This window comes from Lagopus muta, chromosome 12 (genome assembly GCF_023343835.1).
Source record: "Lagopus muta isolate bLagMut1 chromosome 12, bLagMut1 primary, whole genome shotgun sequence".
Lineage (NCBI taxonomy): Eukaryota > Metazoa > Chordata > Aves > Galliformes > Phasianidae > Lagopus > Lagopus muta.
This window is the reverse complement of record NC_064444.1, coordinates 1,798,288-1,821,113: the sequence shown is the minus strand read 5'-3', so window position 1 is coordinate 1,821,113 and position 22,826 is coordinate 1,798,288. Positions and strand designations below refer to the sequence as shown.

Genomic DNA, 22,826 nt, shown 5'->3' with positions numbered 1-22,826 from the left:
TTTAAAGTTCTGGGCTTTTCATAAAAACAGAGGAAAATGCTGCTAAAGAAATGGAAAGCAGCACTTTTAAAGTCAGGAGACCTTGTCTAATTGCCCCAGTGTTGTTGATCTGAGGATTTTTAGCAGTGTTTGTCATAGATGACCAATAGAAAGTGTTTCCTATTGAAGAGATTTGAGGACCGTTCACTTCTTGAGTAAGTAAAAACTCGGAAAAGGCTTGGAGATTAGCAGCTTATTACTCATTTATTTTTGTACATTCGTTATCTAAGATTTTTATCTAACTGCATTTTGAAGCAAAACCATCCTCCCTTTATTTTTCATTTTCCTTTTAAATGCACTCCATCATCGTGATATTAAAACTGATTTGGCTTTCCAAGTTTCCTGGCATGTTTTGTAGATCAGTTTTCCGAAGGTTTTACTGCACTCTTAAAGGCAGTTCATGCTTTTCTTTCTCTCTGTCTTCTCTGTCCCAATCTGTGTGGCAGACGTGCAAGTGGAACTAAAAAAAATGTTTTATTATAGAATCATAGAATGGCCTGGGTTGCAAAGGAGCACAATGCTCATCCAGTTCCAACCCCCTGCTATGTGCAGGTCACCAACCAGCAGCCCAGGCTGCCCAGAGCCACATCCAGCCTGGCCTTGAATGCCTGCAGGGATGGGGCATCCACAGCCTCTGTTTTAGCAGCTAAACATGCAACCTGCTGCTGCCTGCAGACCTGCATTGGGAAGGCTAAACGCTCTGAAAAGCCAAGGATGCAGCTGAATTCAAGCAAGCTGAATCTAACCCGACTGCAGTGCAATGCGTGAGTTGTGCATGGGGTGGTGGTTTGGTGCTTAGCTAAAGGCAGACTGCTTGAGAGGGGCTCCGATGGGTGCAGGCCTCACATGCATGGGGCTGGGCAGCCTTGCTGTGCTGCAGCCCTGCTGTCTTCCTGCATGGCCCTGCTTGCTTGATAGCCAAAATCTGCGGTACTTCCGTGCGAAGCGGCTGCACCCGGGGAAGGATGGAGGCCAGAAGCATTTTGGGCATGGGATCAGCGTGAGAAATTGTTGGTGTGTGAAGCTCAGGGCTGTCTCTTCGCTCGCATGTAATTTAACATGATTTGTATCCGTAATATCACACAGGCTGAATCCTCTCTCACCCTTTGCTTTGTTGGGTCGGGCTCATTATTTTCCTTGGACGGAAACCTTCCCCAGTTCTCCACCAGCGGACAAACATATTTAGAAATAAGACCAAACAGTGTTTGTCCTTTCCTTTCAATCCGAAATCTAATTTCCAGCCCCAGTAAAAACAATAAAACCGATGTTTGCTTTTCCTGTCCTCTTTTTCTTTTCACTTTCCCTCTTGTGATGCGTGTAATATATTTTGAATTTTATTTGTGTATCTAAAATATTCTTTTGGAAGCTTTTGAAAGCTAGCATTGCTTTAAGTGCACAAGCAGCTCCTGGTCAAGTGCTTTGAGCTGAGTGTGTGAACAGAGACTTCTGTTGTTTATAACAAGTACATCAATTGCCGACGTGCTTCGTAACTTACATTGCAAACAGATTTTAACTGTTTCAAATTGTTTCTCAATGCAGAACTTTCCTCCTCTCAAAGCTTTTAAGGAGTCTGGCACACAACAAATTAATTGCAGATCTCTCTATTGCTGATTTATCTTGGAATCTAATATTTCACCCATATGTTGACAGGATTTTTCAGCTCTTTATCAAGATATAGGTCTTATCGACTGTGCCCTGTGTTTATCTGAACATACAGTCATGCATTCTTACCCTGTTTCCCATAACTCAAGTAACAGTAGTGCTCAGCAGTTGGTTGTTTTATTATTTTTTTTATTGACTGTCATCAATATCCCTCCATAATTTAGCAGTCTGTCGAGAATCAGATTTTGTTGCTTTGAGCCGTTGCGTTTTTCTCGTCATCTCTTTAATGGAATTTCTGTCTCTCCTCGCATCCTTACTTCAGATCCTTTACAGAGATAGACAAAACGTGTGTGAGCACTGAGATACGACATCTCTGCATATGAATGCACGTTTTCAAGCTCCTCCTTGTGTCACTTTTTCACAGCTGTGTCCTGGCTGGGTCATTTTCAGGTGCACCTTCATTGCCCTTGCTGCAGAGCCGTTTGGTTGTTAGCACTGTCCGTGTGCTCGTTACCTCCTTGTTAGCAACGGGAGTTTTCAGACCCTTCTTACAGTGTTAACTGAAAGTTTCGTGATTGCATCTTTGCCTTGGTGAAACTCAGCACTCAGCACCTCTCTGAGGAAGCAACCATTACCAGCAGTAATTTCAGTAGGCATTCCAGGGTATAGTTTTGTTCCTGGCTGAAAAGTAAAAGGGAACGTGCAGCCTGAGCTGTGCATTTGTACGCAGCAGCATCACACACTGCCCATGAAAAGCGACAGTGCTTCTCTGTTCCTGGAGGGAGCTGCTGTGTTTTGCTCTCTTGTTCTTAGACACCCCGAAAAGTCCAAAGGGAATTGTATAACGGAACTGCTTTCCTGTGCCCTGATGCATTAGGAATTTGTTTCTGAATGTCAGCCACTGCCGCTATGCTTTCTGTAATGAGATCTGTAATGGTTTAAAGACATGCATCGATCTGTATGGAGCTTGCTCGTGCTCTCAAAGGAGCTCTTTGTACGTGAAACACGTAATAGGTCTGAGGCTGATCTGTGTGGCTCTCCGAAAAGACCACAGTAAATGTCACCAGTGATTTAGTTCACAAAGACAGCACATTTTTACAGTGGTAGAAATGACCACTGTAGCAAATCTTGACTTTAGTAAAGAAATATCAAAGGTTGTCAAACGTTCAGACTGGTGCTTCCTTTGTGAGCATTGCCTGTGGGAAGCTTATTTTTCTTTGAGTTGCCTCTTGTCGTTTTGGAACACGTTAATGCAATATTCAGCAAAAAGTCTGGTGCGGACCCATGACCAGCAATGGAGCAGCTCATCAGGCAGAACAGTGCTGATGTTTGCCACAGCTGTTCAGGAGACACGGGATTTCAGAGGGGAAAAGCAGTTGAAAAATCCACAAATGAGCTGCGTCTTGAAGGGACGCAGCAGAAGAGTGTGTCTGTTTTGGAGTGCTGAACACTGCAGCTGAATTTGTCGTCCTGTTCAGGACCTGGCAGGGTAGAGAAGCAAAGCGTTAAGTTGCTGAGCCCTAATAGTAAAAATCTGGGGACTGTAGGCAGAAATTCATCCTTGGATGAATTCTCTTCTCTGCATTACCAGGGAGAGGAGCTTGAGCACTTCAGGCTGGGCAAGATTTCATACTTATCTTCTCATTATTTCCAGCTGTGCCTGCACACTTGGGCAATTAACATAAACCCTTGGCCAGTTGTGTTTGGGAAGTGTCATTGCTACAAAAACAGCCAGGAATTTTCATTTATATGTATTTCGGAGATTAAATTCTTCCCAAAGCATAAACCCTCAAACCTGTTGGAGAAGTTTCCCTGCTCATCACGCTCCTATCTGCCAGCATCTCAACTTCAATATCTAGTTACTAACTATTATTTCACTTCTATAACGCTGCCTACTCAAAATCTGTGATGTACAGTGGTTTATAAATTATCATAAATGCTAAGTTGGATAATTAGTAAGGATTTAAAAAGATCTAATTGTGGTTGAATGGAGAAAACATTTTCAACGTAATCTTTTTCAGTGCCATTTTGTTGCTTATCTCCCGTGTGGATAATTTACTACATAATTGGCTTCTTTGTGCTTTGTGTGATCTAATTTCTAAATCAGACACGTGGGAAAATGCAATAGGCACACCAGCAGGTAAATAAATATGTCAAGTATCAGAGGGAATAGTTTGCAAGCTGTAAATTTTCTGCAGCCCTGGGGGTTCTGTTTTACTCCTCTATTTTTTCCCTTGCTTTTATTCTCTTGTTATGGCAAATACTGAAGTGGCATTTGCTGCCTCCTTCTCCTTGAATCCGATTTCCTCCCTTCCCCCTAAAGGCATGGATTTAATGGAGGTCACGGGATGGCTTTGTAGTATTCAATGTGCAGTCTTTGCACCTTGACCGTTGTGATGCCAGCAAGATACAAAGGGTTTTGAAGAGGGGGAAATATTGGTACCTAGGAGGAGATCAGCTCCTAAGAACACCGTAAAAGGGGAAGTATTTCCTGAATTCCCCAATTAATGGTGAGTTTGGGGTTGGAGTCCCAGCTGGAGCAATGCAGTGCAGGTAGGCTGACGGGTTGGTGCTCAGGTCTGCTGTCCTGATGTCACGTTTTGTTTGTCTAATAGACTGATTTTTTTTTTCTCAGGAAAACAAACAGACAAAAAAAAAAAAAAGTAACATGTTCTGTAGGAGATATTAAAAAAATATAATGCATTTTTAGAGTACATGCTGTATGGAATCCTTGTACTTAAAGCAACTTGGCATTTTGTGCTCCCAGGACAGTCTCAGGAGCCACGTGAAGGCTGCAAATCTGGTTTGTAAATACCGTAATTTGTATCGAGAGCAGATTTGATCAAGTCCAAATGTTTCTTTCTAAAAGGCTGAATTCTCTTTAAGCCTTTATTCTCCTCCATAAGAACAGCCAGCCGTGCAGCATCAGGCTCTGACGGTAGGATGCAAAGTCACTGTGCAAACAAAAATCTGATAACCTGAGTCAAATAATTCTTGCATTAATGGGCTGGAGGAGGGAATAACTGTTACAGACACCTCTTTCAACTCCTTCAGTACTATTCTGCCAGTTGCTTTTAAAATAAGCTCGCTGTGTTCCTTGCTTTGCGCTCACCTATTAGCAGCCTTCGGGAGAACATTATCGGGTTGTCGCTTTTATTGCTGCCCCGGCTTTTGAGTTATGTTTTGGCCATCGGAGTTGCCAAAAGAAGATGCTTTTCTGTATAAGTGTTCTGTAGGTTCAGCACTCTGTGTGCAGCAGTTTTCTCCGTGCACTGTGGTATGCTTAGTTTCCTAAGAGTAAAAATGTTGTTAGCAGACATCGTGCCTCCCACGGGCTGTAGAAAGAGGAGAGTTTCAAGCTGGTCAGGGAAAAGATTGTCAACAGCCCGGGGAACATTCCTGCAACACACCAGTGCTACACTCTTTGATAATTCCTTTCTGATGTTATGAGAAAACCACATTTTAAATGTCTGCGCTTTAAAAAGTTGCCTTTTTGTTGTAACAAAAAAAAAAACAAAGTAATTTTAACCTTTTACGAGCATGATTTGATGCTGCTTGGGTGAGCTTTGGTTCCAGGCTCCAGTTGTGTGGCCACACATGCACAGTGCCTGGTTGGGGTGTGATTCTCCCTTTCCTCTCCCCCTCCTCCATCGATAGAAGCTTTTCAGTATGTGAGTAGAATGTTAGTCAAGTTGAACTTAATGCATACATGTATTACTGAACAAAAAAATGTGCTTCTAGCATTGATTTTAGGTTATATGCTAGTTTTACATTATCCCAGCTGGGTATTAAACTGAGTTACAGAACTGGCAGTGTGCTGGGGAAAGCCAGATGTGTGCTCTAAGAAAACAATAGTTATGGGTTCAGAGCTTTCATTGAAGTCTGCTTCAAATTCAAGCTCCGTATCCCTCTTCCTTTTCTCGCCGAAAATGAGAAATAAAAAAAGAAAATAAGACTGAGAGCTGTTCCAAAGCGTGTCGTAAAAAAAAAATGCAGACGATGATGATGGGAAAGTTTAACGTGTATGCAAATGCTCCCTGCGTATCCCTTCAGAGAGGAGAGGCCTTTGGCTGGCCCGCAGGCTCAGCCGGTAGCGAAGGGCATCGCCGCGTGTGAGAGCCTGAGCTCAGTTCAACTGCAGGCCGTGAAAGGTGGGAGCCCCACCGAGGTGAAAGTGGGAGCCCTGCAGTGGGGACTGGGAGCCTCAGCACCCACGGGCGATCCCTGCCTTCACAGCCCATAGGAAGCGGCCGCCGCGGGTTGAGAAGTGGGAAATGAACGCGAGCGGTGATGGAATAAATGACGGAGCACAGATAAGAGCACTGAACTTCAGTGCAGACCCGAGGCTGTTCTTCAGGGGTGAAATTGCCCTGACAGCAGACATATGGCCAGAGTTCAATCCACGAGGGAGAACAGGCGCTCGACTACTGTGCCAATTGTTTTCCACCCCAAAACGGAGAGATTTTAATGATTTATAGCAGAACAGTGCGTACATGTTACCTAATGTGCTTAGAATGACTTGATAGAGGTTTTCTAAGCCGTGCAGGAAGGGAAGTGGATAAACAGTCACTTCTTCGTTCAAAATTGAAACAGATGAGCTGTGGTTATCAGCTTTTTGCTCTGAAAATGCTTTCCTGTGCATCACTGGACGTCATGCTGGAGGTTAACGCGTGCAAGTCAAGGCTGCAATTTGGAAATCGCTACCAGGAAAGGGATGTTATTTGTGCTCTCAACCTGCAATTTGCATTTTTAGCACTTCGTGCAACTCCTGAAGGTCAGCTTATTGACCCCAACCCGAGAGAAATAAACTGAGGAAATCAGTAACCAAGAATTAATTGCAAAATGGGGCAAGTATCATCTGCGTGGCCGTAATACATAATGCACCAAACTGGTGCCCCGTTAAGATCCATTTTCATTTTATGGCTCTACATTAAAAAAAGCCTATTTTCATCACTGCAAACGCTGGTGTGAAGGAAGCACCAGTTGCAAAACACTTCTCCAGGGCTGTGCTGAGCTCTGACTGCGTGGTGCTCTGAGTGAAGGGAAAGCACAGGCAGAGCACCGTTGCTGAGCAGAGCGCCGATGGAGCAGCTGAGCAGAAAGGATGAGGTTTCACAGCAGCATTTATAACTGATTTCTTATCTGTGAGCTTTGATGGAAATCAGAGGAGGGAGATTTGTGTTTGTCTGACAGATTGAATTTGTCCAAGAGATGACAGTTTCAAATATGACAGTGCATAGAAGCGAGAGCACCTACTTTAATAAAAGAAATCAATCATTTTTCTTTCCTAATGGCTTTGGAGCGCTATTGTCTGAGAATCTTTTTGATGTGAAACATAGGTGGTTTGTGTTTTTTTTTTTTAATAAGTGAAACATGATACAGAGCTTAAAGCATACATTCCATCTGCTTTTGGTTTTGGTCATTGCCAGAGCAAACTGAGCTGCTTGCAGTCACACTGTCCTTTTCCATGCTAGAATTTAAGCAGTGTAGGTGAAGTTCCTGTTAGTTTGGATTCTCTTTACGTGAATTTAACTGTTAGATAAAGCTAAGATTAGAGCTGTGGGGTACGTTGAAATACTTTGAAATATTTGTATTTCAATTCATTCTTGTCATCCTTTTCTGTTTAAAACATCTGGAACCATGGCTTGCATGGAAGTGATGTGTGCACAGCAACAGACGTTTCCATGAAATACCTCTGTGGCCATGGAATGGAGACTGAGCTCTTCTGCTGTGTGCCCCATAGAAGCCTCACTCCTTCTATCATCCATCAGATTCCCTCAGCACTCATCCTGATGTAATTGGGATTCAAAACAGAAGTTGATGCCCACTTAATAAGATGCTTGCTACTCACTAACGCGCTCAATACCTACTGAGGAAGTAGTTGCAATGTTATGAACTGTTAGTGTGTCTCTTTCTCGTGGTACGACTGTCTGTAACCTGCAGTTCTGGATTTTATACTAACTGTGCACATCCTGATGGAATTTCTCAGTTGTTTGTGTTCAAGCCGTGGGGTGGAAAAGTAAAACCTGAGCCAACTGACAGTTCTGTACCCCTCTCCATCTATGCCAGTCAGAGGGCATCTGCCTTAGGTTTCCTGGGTTCCTTGGGCTTGCTGGCAGGAAAAAAACTGAATGTTTGAACCTGATGTTAACTTCTGTCAGATTTACACTTCGTCACATCCTTCCTGCCTTTTTTTTTTCTTGTATTATGACTATAGTGTAATTTTCTGTCTAGTTTTCATGAGAAACTTTTAATATGGTTCAGGCAATTCTCAGGAGCGCTGCTTTCTTACTTAAGTGTTCTGTAATGGACAGGTATGTGCTTGCAGCTTTCTCCAGCTCCTGTGATCTGTAGCTCAGGCACAGCTACAGGCACCTCCTTCTGCAGTTCTGCTTCCCCTTTGGAGCCATTATGCACTTCTGACTGTTACAGATGGAACTGATCACACCACTCCATAATTAAAGTACGAGAGGTAGTGTATTCAACTTCTTCTCTTTAGGAACCATAGAATGGCCTGGCTTGCAAAGGAGCACAGTGCTCATCCAGTTCCAACCCCCTGCTGTGTGCAGGTCACCAACCAGCAGCCCAGGCTGCCCAGAGCCACATCCAGCCTGGCCTTGAATGCCTGCAGGGATGGGGCATCCACAGCCTCCTTATGCAACCTGTGCCAGTGCCTCACCACCCTGCATTGCAGTGCTCCAGATCTGTAGTTCCCCTACCCATTTAGGCTCATGCCATTGTAACATGTGCTTTCCCCCATCCATATTTCTCCCTTTTAATAGCAGCATGCGGCGTACGGTGGGAGCAGTGTTTTGTTGCCCAAGCAACAAGCACCAAACTTTCATATCTTATATTGCTCATTTTAAAAACAACCAACAATTCACTGCCAGCTGTGATGCAAACACTTGCAGCTCCCCTCCATGCCTCTTCTATTTGGAATCAAACTGAAATCACTGCTCTGAATAGAAGCCCATACTTTGTTTTAGGAGTTTCAGAGCGAGATAACAGATGTGTGTGATTCTGGTGGATCCTCAGTGATCTGGGCTGGCTGCTTTAAGTGGTGTATTTACTGCTAGTCTCATCACAGGGGACAGATCCTCTCGTCAGCACCAGCAGCCTGATTGTAGTTTGAAGTTATTTGCGAAAGGATTGAATGCTCTTTGTGCTGGAAGTGGCTGAAGACTTCAGCAGAGTTCTGCAGTGTGTGTTTGTCGTAAAGCTAAGTGCTCCAGCATTTCTCTTGACCTTTCGCTGAAGCGTAACTCATGCTGGCAGGATCCGCAGACTGGAGGATGAGACCAGCGGGGTGACATTTAAAACCATATTTACATTTTTAGACTTGTCACACAAAAACATAAAGGAAGACAGCCCTGGAAGACGAAGCTCTCCTCTCCCGCTTGGCTGTTATGTCACAACAAAAACTTTCCCACCAGCCAGATGCTGGTGAGTCACCGTTTATTTTTCACTGGGATAACCTCTATCAGTGCTGGTCAGTGGGAGTGAGTCTGGGTCGCTCAGGGCTGACTCCTCTGCAGCTCATACGCTCAGCAGCTCCAGCTTCAAACCATTTCTTTGACACCGTAGTATTTGTCTCTGCACTCTCCAAACTGTTTCTTAATAGCACTCAGTTCTATGTTGACCAAATCCCAAAAACAACATTTTAATGGGGGGGGGAAAAAAAAAGCAACCAACCAACAAAAACTGTTTAAGCCAAAAGCTTCATTACTGTCTCTCAAAATAGTGAATTATGGTAGAGAGGTTTAATGGTCTGCTCTTAAAAATCCTTGCTTTTGGAAGCAGTTCCATCCACTTCACTGTACCTACTGCTAACAGTAAGTGCTGCATCACAAAGTGTTGCAGCTGTGAGGATTTGAATCATCTTTCACGTTCTTAGATTGAATTAACTCAGAAGATTTTGCAAGCTGTAGCGATGCAGGAGGCTGAAATGCTTGGTGGTATATTGCTGCTTTTTCTTCTTTTTTTTTTTCTTTCTGAAAGATGATTGAGATATGTGGAATGATTTTGGTGGGCTGATTATATCTGCTTATGTGCATGTGTGTAGCTTGAATAAGGTAACACATTGCTTAACCTAAGCAGAGATGCAGAAAAGAGATGGAGGAACTGCAGCCTGAGCCTCACCTCTAGGGGGGAAGGAGAGCAAGAAATACTCAAACTCCTTAACTCAGGTACCTGTGCACAAAACTTATCTTTTGTGTAACAGCTCAGTGAGGCCACGGGTTGTGATTTGGGAAGTACAAGGTCTGAGGAGAGCTGCTGGTTAACCACAGAGTCGTTTGGGGAAACTTCCCCCTGCGGGCCATTTCCTGAGAGCATCTTTGTACAATAGATGAGTCAGATGTATGGTGCAGATTGCCTTACAAGCCCCTTAATTCGATACGGTCGATTTAGATGAGGTAATTTTTCTTTCCGTATCCAAGTAATTTTTACTGAAATTACATCTGCAGCAGAACTGCCAACTAATTATAATCAAGGTTTGCACACATGCCAGTTTTGAAGTACATTTTCAGTGAGGGCCTGTGTTGTGTTTTGGTTTATTGAGCATAATTTTATGGGACTTGAGTTCAGTTCTGTGTGCATTGGACCCTTCTTGGCATCAGTAGGATGTGACCCCAAAGCATTTTGGGACAATACCTGTTCCTTTGCTTTGTTACCTATTTTCTGATGCTGGCAGGGACCTTACTGTCCATCTACCTGTGACGTGGATCATTCTCTGGATTAAAAAAAGCAAACAAAAAAGGCTGATGTAGGTTTGAACTGCTTACGTATGATGAGCTTGTGTGAAGTCTTAGATCATGTGATAGAAAGACCATTAATTTGGTCCTTTGTTTCACATCAATTAAGCCTGCATCCCTTTCAGCCAGTGCAACAGTGCAAAGATAAAGTCTTAATTACACTGATTAGGTTTTTCATTTGCCACCAGCCACTCCTCAGAGGGACTAGGAGAGCTGAGTGGACAAACACAGCGCTGTGCTGGCTCAGCAGAAGCATGAGATGCTTAAACTGAATGTCTGCACCTCCACCCTTAGTTCAGGCAGGATGGTGGATGCCCCATCCCTGCAGGCATTCAAGGCCAGGCTGGATGTGGCTCTGGGCAGCCTGGGCTGCTGGTTGGTGACCTGCACACAGCTGGGGGTTGGAGCTGGATGAGCACTGTGCTCCTTTTTGACCCAGATCATTCTGTGGTTCTATGAATGTGGGTGCAGGTTGTGATCTCCTTGCCTTTTTCATAGACGTTGTGCATTTGTAAATACTATACATGCTATATATATTATATTCAGGTATAGTGGGTCAGACTGCTTTGGTTAAATTGTGCTTTGGAAAGGGCTGGGGGGAGTGTGCTGGTGTGAGAGGTGTCTGTTTTAAAAGAGAAACAAGAGAACATGAACTGACTCCATTTATTGGGCTCCCTTACGTTTCTCCAGCTTATTTACCAAATCAGATGTGAACGCTTTCCAGAGACCCCAGACTATTTATTTACAAGTTATTAGAGGGAAAAAAAACCACGTACAGGGGAATGCTAATAAAGATCATGAACTTCTGCCATGTTTTCCCTTCCAAACGTCGATCCAGCTCTGTGCATCTCAATCCAGCTCTGTGCATCTCACTCCAGCTCTGTGCATCTCACTCCAGCTCTGTGCATCTCACTCCAGCTCTGTGCCTCTCACTCCAGCTCTGTGCCTCTCACTCTGCTGTGCTCGGGGCCCATTGCAGTGTTACTCCGACGGCTGCAGCTCTCCATAAAGCTGTTGTGCTGAAGCATACCGGTGGCTTTATGGCATGCCATAGATTTTCAGAGGCTGAGGTTTGTCCCTTGGGTTTGCAGAGCCCCACTTTCCTTGGGGCTCTCTGAACGCAGCTTGTGGGGAGCAAGGTGCTGGGAAGGGGCTCCTGCTCTTTAGAAGCTGCAGATGGTTTAAATCTGCTAAGCCACAGCTTGCTGCCCCTTATCTAGCTCGATCCAACCACATTAACCAGAAAGATGGACATTTTTGTAAAGTTTGTTCAGCTAACCACAATCGCTGCAGTTTGTGTTCGGGATTTGTCCCGGCGCATTAAGGGAATCTTAAAGTAGACATTATGGAATAAAACCGTGCTGCTTGATACGCTCCAAGTAAAAGCAGATGAGATGCTTTATTATTTGTTATGCGAGGAAATAGTGCCACTGATAAAAACGTACTCTGGAATTACTCTCCTCATTTTTCCACACTTGGTAGACCCGAAATCAGTTTCGGTTTTCATGGGCTTTAGTTTGGGGAATGTAAAGGAGGTGCTCTCAGTTATATGGCTCTGTAGGGGTGTAAGTTAATGAAGTTTTGACAGATTTAAGGTCACATTTTGCACGGTTCGATGCAGCATGCTTAGAAATACACAGCGGGGCGAGTTCCTCTCTCCCGGAATGGTTCTGTCTTGGACTTTTATATCTGCTGGATTTATTTTCGTATTGGCACGTTTTATGCAGGAAATAAATAGCAAATTTAGGTACAGGGGGTCAATGGAATCAGGAATGACCCAAAGTAAAGCTTTACAAACAAGGTCATTAACTTCAGGATGATACCCTTAATCTTTAAGGGCAGTGAATCCTTTTTATGTCGTTTCCACTTACATTCGGTTTAGCTCGCTTTTATTCTAAGCAAAATGCATCGGAATGAGAAACTGAATGTATTGCCTCAAGCAATCTTCTCACGTGTGATTTGCTGCAGAATCCTTATCAGACACAGAGCAGTGCTTGAGGACAGGTGAGCGGAGCCATTCCATTTGGGTGATGGGAAATGCAAATAGGAATCTCTGTTCTCTCACTTGTAGTCACTTCATTACTGCTGGGTCTCCCACAGCCCATGGCTGTTTCTTTCCATAGCCCAGTCCCTACCTGGTGTCTGGTGTTTTCCCAAGTGGAAAGCAGATGTCATAGCCTGATTTTTCCTTTGGCAACAGTTGTTTTTATATTTCGATGGGGCCCATCTGACCACAGACAGATGGGGTGCATTTTTAATTCAATTTAATTCAATTTTCAGGGAAAAGTTTAGAATGCACTTAGTAAATAATTAAAATGTTGCAGTACCTAATATGAATCAATATTACTTTATCAAAAATAGACTGTGTACTTTTCTATGGACTTGACTGCCTCTACTTGTTGGCTTTGCATTTCCAAGACACCATTCAGATCACAGAAAGGAAGCTCCATAGCAAATGATTGCAGGTAGTGTTAAACTTATTGGAAATAGTTTAGTTGATATACTGCAAAAATGCCATTGAAGCCTTCCTGTTTGTATTTTGTGGTGTTTTCCCCCAAATCTCTTTGATTAATGCTGTTCGGTGTTTCAATGAAAGATATGAAAGAAAGTTGATAATTAATGCTATGTAATGGTAATGAAACGCTCAGTAATGAAAGTAAGAATGAAAGCAAAAGGTCATCTTTGCTCTCTGATATGATTGACTCCACCCGCCTTTTAATTAAGCCAAATGCAAAGTAATGCATTGTGCTGAGAACAGTGTGCTGCCAAAGCTTTGGCAACCTGCTTGGAGCTGTGCTCGTCCTTTGGATGGATCGGTGATGACAGGAGGGCAGTAAAGCCATTGCTGTCTGTACACTTTTGTGTCCTTTCACCTGTGTTTTAGCTGCAGCATCCCACAGAGCTTCCCATTTTCCTCTGCAAAACTCACTTCTGACGTGCGGCGTTTGCTCAGGTGCTGTGCATCAGTGACAGCATTTTCTGCTGTGACCCATCCATGAACAACCAGCCTTTCAGTGGTTCAGTCTCATTATTCAAAGAAAAGTCGTCTTTTATTGCATTCCTGCAGCAGGAATGGGAAGAAATGGTGGAAAGAAAAGGCATTGAAATCCCAGTGTGTCTTGTTTTTGAGCTTTTTATAGGTAGGCAAACATATGGGCTTGCCTAGATTAATAAAAAAGTACACAACAACAGTAGCAAGAATGTGTTTCAGAAGGCTCAATCTGTCAAGGACCAGACTGAGGGGTTTGGTTTTTTGCTAAGCAAACTTCAGTTATCCTGAAACAATTACCTTTATTGGAGGGTCGGGGGATAGAGAATGACTTTAAAAGGCTTTAAAAGGATGAACCATTTTCTGTGATAAGTAAAATCAGCAGAGGATGTGATGATAGGAACTGAACCATGGTTGGAAATTGTGTTTGAATAATCTTGGAAGAAACCAAAGGAAAATCTATTATATTTAAATCTTTTTTTTTTTTTTTTCTTTTTCATTATTATTATTATTTCCTGCCCTGGCAGATGAATGTTGAATGGAACTATTAGTTATGGGCAAAAATGGAAAGGAGGAGAGCAGAGAAGATTGCTGGTTTTCATTATTACTACTAATTTTATTATTACCACATTTTTCATGGCAAACTCACTGAAGACGGGACCAAAAATAGAAATGTGGGACCTCCCGACTCAAAGCCTTCATGTTTCCATCCATCAAGACTTTGAGAAGAGAAGGGTAGAAAAACAACAAGAGGGGGAAGGAAGCAAAAAGCACCCAAGGGGAGGAAGGCCAAGGTCGGGGTGAATGGGAGCACAGCTGGATGCTGCTGCAAGGCTCTGCGGGTCCCATCCAGCCCACGTGTTGCTGTAAGGAGGGGTGGGTGATGATGTCTATGGGCACAAAATGCTTCAAGAGAACAGGAGGGATGTGTCCAACCCTCAGGTTGTTTTATCAGACCCATTGGCTCTTGAGTCTCATTGGAAGCTCTAAGGAGAGCAAATGTTTGCTCAGAGAGGCTGCGGTTGTGTGCGCGGGCAATGCCAGGAGTTCACACATCATTATAAACAGCTGAGCAAAATACTTTTCCTTCTGGTATTTCTAGGATGGTTGAAAATCAAAACTAATAGAAACGCACTCAGTGTTCTTTCGGAAGGAGTCAGGGAACATTTTCTTCTTCTGAGAGCTGCTGGATATGGTGAGGGATGGGGCTCTCTGGTGCTTTGTGGTTGAGGTGGGTTGTGCAGCAGGGTCAGCGTGCAGTGCTGTCATCATTGAGATGTGAAGGTTGGGAAGATCAGGCCAGGCCACCAACAGTGCTTGAAGAGCATCGGTAGCTTCAAAGCATCTGCAAAGAGGGGTATGTAAAGGTGATGTAAAGGCTCTGAGAGCTGAACATCTCATCGCTGTCAAGACAACACCTTACACTACCATCAAGCAGTAGCAGATAGCCAAACATGCCTTTTTTCCAAATATTCCCCTGACCTATTAAAAAAAAAAATACACTTTTTAAGGTTTGCTTGTTAATTTAAGGGTGGACTTTGGTAGGGCTGTTCTTAGCACTGATCTGAGCCCTCACCAACCCAAGTGAGCAGGAGCAAAAACTCAGAGTCGGGTCCTGCTGGGTTATGTGCTGAGTGAGTGGAAGCTGCCTCCAAGCTGCTTGTTTGTGGGTGTCCAGAGCACGAATTAATCCCTTCTGTTAGAAGGAAAGTTTATTATTTTTCAGTTTAACCATATTCTGTTACCTGTTTTGGAGCAGCGAGGCAGGATGTTAGAGGAGCCCAGCGGAGTTGGGAAAAGAGGTTCATTTTCAGGGCAGATTGTTAATTTTTGTGGTACAGTTCCTTTATTTTAAGGTCAAGGGCGGGTAAGAATCACAAAGTTGAAGTATTGGTCTGGGAGCCAAGTGAGCAGCCAAAGAAAAGCCATATCCTCACACCTGCACCTACTGCTGAGGTCTCTGCTCCCCCACTCCTCCACTGTGCCACATAAAGCTGTTGATCCCTTGATGTCTGTAATTTTTGCACATAGTTTCCTATAGAATTTGTGGCAAACACGACAGAACTGTGAGATGGGGCAGATTGAAGTCGTAGGGCTGGGGCTTTTATCTGCAGTCTGCTGTATGAACTCTGTTCTTTTTCCCATTTGTTTGACTGTTTGCATGTCAGCGTGGGATTTGGAGAGAATTTCTTCATCTTGGACCTTCCTAGCCTGTGTGAAAGGAAATTGGGGTGCCTCCTTTTCTGTGGCACGTTGAATACTATGAAAGAAAGTATTGTAGAGCCCCCAGGACCATAAGCAAACTTCCCACTCCATTGGCATCATTAGGTGTTTTCTGAACCATGTGTCGATCAGTGGTGCTGCTGGAGAGAGCTAGAAAGGGTGGCTTAGAACTGCTCAGGTTGGAAAAGACCTTAAAGGTCATCAAATCCAACCAGTGGTGGATCACTGTGGTCCTTTTCAACCCAGGCCATTCTATGCTTCTGTGATGAGATTCCCTTTGTAAGGGGTGCAGTTGGGAGCGCATCCTAAGACAGTGAAGCTGGTGCTGTTAGCAGCTGTAGGCTTCTTTGTTGTTAAAGCGGGCAAGAAAGGGGCTGGTTTGGTTGCTTGCAGTCGTCCTGAGGTTTGTTTCAGAAGTTACTGAGACCAAATACATTTTAGAGCTGCAGACAATCAATAGGACGGACTGCCGTGTAGTTCTGATGAGGCGTATCATGTCGTTCCAAAGTAAATAGTGCAGGACAAGAGGCTTTTGCTTACTCCTGTAAAAACAGAACGCAGCATCCTTTTGCAGCTTGGTGCAGAAGGTATCTCAGAACATCCAAGATCCCCATAAAACCCTGCCAACACCCCAAAGGTCCTTCCTAGGGGTCACCTCTTGGCCTCCCACCCTCCCCAAGGAGGGGCTGTGCTGCCCACTCCTTCATGGCCACCCACCCTCCCATCAGCTGAGAAATCATACTTGGGTAAGGGAGGCTTTTGTTCAGAATGTTATTTTTGCTCTCGGTTCTCTTTCCTTCGTTTGAAAGGCATCTTTTGAGCGCTGTGGTTCAAATACCAGAGGTGGTTAAAAACAAAACGGCACTCACAGCATATAGAAACCAAAATGGAACTTGTATATTTTGGCTGCATTTTAAAATGAGATCGGGGGACTTGCTGTTGTTCACATATGTATATTTTATTCTGATTTGTGTTTCAAGTAGTAAATTACAATTGCTCTCATTGCAGGGATGCATTTAAGCAAGCAATTTTGGGTGAACCATCTGCTCTTCTGTTGCTCTTCGGCTATCGGGGGACTCAGCCTCAAGCAGTCAGCATGCAGATGTGTAGAGTCAGTGGCTGCGAGCATTAATTAGCAGTAATTTGTAAATCTACACCTTCACATACAATGGGAAGATAAACATTACTGTAACAAATTGTCGAAAGTTGAATGTGTTTGGCTGTGAGAATAAGTATCTTGGCTCTGTCTCTCTATTTATATAACAGTGAACACATTAGTTGGGAGATGGCTGTGTGCTGTTGGCATTACTGCAGTGCAGACTGCTCGGTCTGTCCCACTTACCCTTTGCAATAATCATTAGCAGAATTATGAATCCTTCATCAATTATCTTTTGCAGTGCTTAGGGAGGTGTCGTTTATCATGAGGGCGGCAACAGCCCACTCCTTAGGAAAGCCACTATCTCTCATTGGAAGCAGTTTGCCAAGAAAACATCTTTTGAAATGCTTCCCAGCCACAGGAGCCCAATATTTCCATGCAAAGAGACAACAGCAAACAAGCAAAACAGAACAAGTCCTTTTTTTTTTCCCCAGCAAACCTGTCTTCTACCCTCTTATCTTCAACCTGAAGGTGCAAGAATGCTAGAAGTGAACTCAATGTTTGCCTTTTGTTTTCTCCCTCTCTCTTTCTGCCATGATAAAACCGAGCAGAAGAGGTTTCTGAAGCAGCTTCCCACCAGCTCATCCTATGAGGAACCTGAGCCGACGGCACTGCTGTGCTCATCTGCTGGCTGGCAGAATAAACAGATCAGTTTTCATAGCTGCAATCTGTGAAACAGAACACTTCTCATACTTACAAACTATGCAGCACAATCACTGCTTTGGTTTTTCCTTCCGTGTGGCTTCTTAAGTTTACAAGCCTTGCTTTTGTTTGGGTTGCAAGTACAGCTCAGCAGAGCTGGGGGGAATTGGATGCACCCAGAGAATAGAGATGTGGTAATTGGACTGGTGAATTAGTGTGCTAACTATTGTGCAAATGAATTGGAATTAGAATTGATCTATTTAGCATAGGCCACCAGGGTGATATAGTCCTTTGCTAGTGTTGATACAGGTAGGGGATGACTTATTTTGTGTTAGGGATCATAAGAGGGCCAAACGTTTCCAGGTATGGTGCTTGTTAGCCCTTCCAGGGAACAGCTGCAGGAATCCAGGTCTCATAAGGCAAAATGCAGTGAGAACCTTGTGTGAGAATCTTCCATGTCTGTACCACGTCCTCTTGGAGACCCATATTGTTTAAGCTGTTACTGAAGACAAGTTCTCTTAAATTTCTGTTTAATTTTGGCTTTGCATCTGTTTTCAGGTCGTTGTTTCCTAATGCATTTCTGGCTGTGCCTGTTCACAAGCTGTTTCTCCTTTGCTCTGCTTGCAGGTGTTGCAGGGCGCTCAGCTGATAGCTGTTGCATCTGCAGAGCCTGCATCAGGAGGAGTTGATGGATCCCCACTGCAAGGCAGCGATATCCAAGTCCAGTATGTGCAGCTCACACCAGTGACAGACCACTCTGCAACCAGTCAAGTATGCCTGTGTTTATGTGTCAATATATATATATCTGCCATATATATATATTTACCTTCTCAATGTACTTAACTCGTTTGGAACATCTGCCAGATGAGCTATCTGAGTGAGTTCACGGCCCTGTTTCCAAACCAAAAACACAAAATTTAGCAGAAGTGTCATCTTCTTCAGGTGTGGATGGGCACAAGCACTCATTTGAGAATATGATCCTATTTCCAAACTGGTTAAAAAAAAAAATAGAGCCATCTATAATAAGAAACATAATTTTCTTAAAGGTAAAACTGGTGACTGACGATTCCTTCTTCGGCGTTGTTGCTCGGTGCCCCCAGAGAACAGTTATTTTGGTCACCATTGTTTTTCTGCATCCTTGAGGGCTGAGAGCCATATTTACAGGACATGGAGGAAAAACTGGCTTGGAAACTATCCAAAAAGTGTTTTTCAGACTGAGGTTTCTCTTAAAAAGGTTATTCTCTTTCTGACAGAAGTTTTCCAGTTCTTTTGATCCGCAGCCTGGATTTCCCACGGGAGCTGCAATGTATGCAATTGTAAGTGAACGCTTGATGGTCTCAGTTAAGGTGGAGGAGGTGTGTTTTATGTCTTTTCTGGGTCTGTTTGAGCAGTCATGTAGCTGAGGCTAGCACCAACTCAAAGCCACTCCTGCTGGCCGTTATGGAAGACAAAAAGGCAGTTGTCAGATTTTTCTGAAGGTGATTACACGTTCTTCCATGAACCCAACTGTAGTGGCTCCTTTTCTAGACAATGCCTAGTGCTTGTAGGAGGTGTATTGCCTTACCAGCCAGAATATAATGCTATCCACAGCAGCCAATCTGGGAAGGGAATTTTGTCTGATAGATACGCAGTTTTGCAGAGAGTTCTGATCTGGCTGCAAACATTTGGATGTTGGGTCTCTTGAGCTGCATAAGAAATAGAGGAAGTCATGTTCCTTCCCTAGGTTTGCCTCTGTGCTTTCAGGCCTCCTCAGTCATCGATTCACAGTCACTTGTAATAGTGCTGGACAACGAGAGCACTGCTGATGGGTCGTGCCTTATTTCTTGAAGCTGTACCAAGAGTACTGCTGGTCCCATGCAACTAACGGGCATATAGGCATCAGATAGCAAGAGGTGTTTCTCTCCTGCCATGCTGCTGTCCTCACTCCATGCCTTGGAGACCTCAAATCCAGCACCCATGGGCTGGATCTGTTCCTGGAGGCTGTGCTCCCCCCTTGGCTCCCACCTCCCATGGCAGGAGGCTGTGGTTATAAACATCAGCATCCGTCTCCCACACGACTGGCAGCCACCAGAGGAGCTACTTTTCTTTTCAGGGACACTTTGCACCGTGTTAGATTTTAGTATTGTGGTTAACCACAGATTTATACAGAGCTGAAGAGAAACAGAAAAGGAATGTGAAATAAGAAAAGTATGAAAGGAAAAACAGACTAAAAATAAGTTTGCCATAAATATTTCCTCGGTTTACACAAACTGAAAACCAAGGATCTGATAATGAATTAGAGAAACCAACTTGGAATTTGCGTTGCTTGGAGTTATGGGGATAGCTGTAGCTTTTTTGGCTAATGTTGTGGAACAGTCCTACAGGCTTAGAAAGGCCTTCATCAGAAGGGAGAGGTCATAGAGGTATCTCTCACCGAGACTGGAGCAACGATTGGATTCGTGGGCTGCTTTGCCAAGGTACTGAGATGTTCTCAACGACTTTGAATCTCAGGGAGCTGTTTGCTGCGAGTCCCTTCTCTGACTCCAGCTGAAGCACACAGAACTGCACACTTCCATTCAGTGCTCTCAGTGCAGTGCATGGTTTTGCATCTGCAAGTTGGCTGTGGGCAGAATTAAGAGTGGCAAGCATTCCAAAAGGCTCTTAGTTCCCTTATAGAACAGATATAAATACGAGCTATTAATGTGGTAACATTCTTCTGCAGGCAATTTCAAACCTAAGTTGTGCTTCTTGTCCCCTTTGGGCAATCTTCTACGTTAGTCTGAATTTTGGAGAAATATTCAGCATTACCATTATGCCTGTTATTTGGTCGCTATTTTAATTCCATTAAGATTTCATCTACTGGGAGAGAAAACTTGGATCCCTTGAAGACTTTCCTGCTAGCAGATGTGGCAGTATGTTAGGATTATTCACTGCTCTGACACTCATCTATTGACAGTGATCTATTGACACCAATTTATTGAATGTGTAAATAAGTGCCGAATTACCTCTGGGTACAGATCTTGTAGTGGTGTGCAATTACTGGCCATAAATCAGAGAGATGGAGAGAAAATTTCACAGCCAAGTTGTCGCATAGAAGCTGTGCTTTATGATTTTGAACCTCCCGTATTTTCACTTGAATAAATAATCTGTGGCTGTATGGCAAAGCCTAAGGGAGAGGAACGCAGGTTGAATTTCCACCTCTGCCTCTTTGTGGTTCATCGAGCCTCAGACCCAGGCTGAGAGCAGGGGAGACATTGTCATAAAAGAAGAATTCCACGGAAACACTTCTGTATCCAGGACGTTACATAAAGCATCGATTAGATGAATTTATGGAGGGAAAATCCATCCAGGGCAGATCTCCGGAATCTGTGGGAGTGTGCAGGAAAATACCATTAAGCACTTGCCCTTTTCTCAGAGTTTATCTGTGCTTGTGATATTGGCTGCTATCAGGGGAAGGATTATTGGGTGTGAGGGACTTTATCCAAGCCAGTACAGCTGTTCTGAAATGCTTCTCATTTTATAGCTTTAACATGCTCCGTGATCTGGTTTTCTGTACACTGGCTGACTTGGTCCAAAGGGTGATTTGCTGCAGGATTACCCTGCAGTACTGCAGTATTACCCCAGTAGTTACTGATGTGGGGCAACTCCATCTTTGATCAGACCTCCTTTAATTGCTTTTACGTTAACTCCCTTCACGGAGGACTGCTTAGGCTTGGAAAGTGGGGAGAACCTGAGGCCCTTAGGAAGAGTTTAGAGGCAGAAAACATTGGTAGCAGTATTCTCATTTGGCACAGAGCAGAGAATGACTGCAGGGGTAAGGCCAGCAGCCTGCTTGTGTCCTGAACCAGCAGAGAAAATTAGGAGCACAGAGCAGACATAATTATACTACAGTAGTTTTGTCACCCTGGGACTTGTTGGCCTTCCTGCAGTTGCCATTGATGGGTTTTTCTTCCGTAGCACCATTCAGCTCCAGCCCACATCCTCTTGGGCACGGACAGCTTTAGTTCTGGTTCTCCTTACGGCTGGTTCCTTTCTGGGAAGAGACCTTTAAATAGGTTTCTTTTCTTCCCTATTTGCTCTCTTTGTGCCACTCATGATGTTACAGACCCTCGTTACGGGTTTGTTCTTTCAGCCTTCTCTTTTCCATCCTGAAGGCCATTAGTCTTCTGCTTAGGTTTTGTATGGAAGCCATTCTGTTCTTCTGGCCATTTTTAGTGCCTTTGTAAGCACACATTTCAGCTCCACCGTGGAGTTGATATTCGTGCAGATATTGCACTGGTGTAGAGAAGAACTCTGTATTAATGTGATTTGCTCCTTTGGTTGCATCAGCGACAAACGTTTTTCGTATTGATTTCCTGATCTCCCTTTTCTTTCTGCAGGGCACTGACACCCTCCAGTCAGCAATCCAACCAGAGATGCAGATAGAACACGGAGCAATCCAAATCCAATAAGAGAGTGGTGAAAAGCTGCGTGAGCTGAGATGTCAGCGAGCCACGGTGGGAAATGGAGCCCTGCAGTCGTCGTGCAGCCCCAGGAAGATGGACTCATAGGCTGACAGTGGCTCCTGTGCACACAGCAGGTTTCTGACCATCCGTTTGTGCTCACCCAGAACAAACCAGAGCCATTTGCTGCAATTGGAGCTGCATTGCTGCGTCTGTTGAGAATTTACCCCTCAGAAAAATAAAGCAAACACGTGACCTGCCCATAGGTATATTTAAGGAGGAAAAAGTCAGTTTGGAAAGAAACCCAACTAATGGAAACAGTGAGACTTCAATTCATGTTTCATCCTGTCGTTTCTTCTGTGAAATACACCATTTGAATGTCTGCAAAATGTCTTGGGAGGTGTATTGCTGCTTTGCAATACTTGCTTTACCACGTATCAAGAAGATCAAGAGCTCAAATATTTTTCACCGTTCAGACAGCTTTTTTATTTGCAATGGTGTTTATAACAAAAATGGAAAATATTAAAAAAAAAACAAAGGAAAAAAAAAGAAAAACCCCATAACTGCGAGTATTAGCCTTTTGCTGGTGTTTTCTGTTCAGTGTAATGAAAAATGTTTATTTGCAGAAGACTAACAATTTCGTTTGTACTGTTGCTTAACTACTTTTCTAGGGGAAAATGCTTTTAAATGCTGTAATTATGCATTTCTAATGAAAAATAAATGTGTATTTATGAATAGTGCAGCTCTAAGTTGCTCTCTGCTGTAGGAATGAGTACAGTTTGACCAGGCTGTGCCACAGCAGTGTAGTTCTGGAGCATCCAAAGACAGATGCTATCAAGTGAGCTCTGCTGTCTCACTGAGAAGTGAGATTAAGTCTGTAAGGAAGATATCAATCTTAGATAACGTTATTATCTGAATTTCCAGTACAAGGAAAATGGAATAGTTAAGCTTTTGAGTCTGCAAATCCTATTTTGCGCAGTGATGCTACGAAATCATTTTTA

The 22,826-nt window shown here is 43.7% G+C and overlaps 1 protein-coding gene across 8 annotated transcripts in view; it reads left to right on the top strand.

Moving 5' to 3' along the window:
* LOC125699466 (BTG3 associated nuclear protein) overlaps positions 1–22,560 on the top strand; it is a 126,848-nt gene extending 104,288 nt beyond the window's left edge. For 3 of the 8 annotated variants that reach the window (XM_048959025.1, XM_048959024.1, XM_048959027.1), the window contains 3 exons: positions 18,032–18,175; positions 18,658–18,720; positions 21,763–22,560. In XM_048959025.1, coding sequence (XP_048814982.1) covers positions 18,032–18,175; positions 18,658–18,720; positions 21,763–21,834 — 279 coding nt within the window. In that variant the 3' untranslated portion in view covers positions 21,835–22,560. Of the gene's footprint in view, positions 1–18,031; positions 18,176–18,657; positions 18,721–21,762 lie in introns of those variants that run through there. The other 5 variants (XM_048959028.1, XM_048959026.1, XM_048959030.1 and 2 more) reach the window with 3 other exon arrangements.
* Positions 22,561–22,826: the final 266 nt, after the last annotated feature.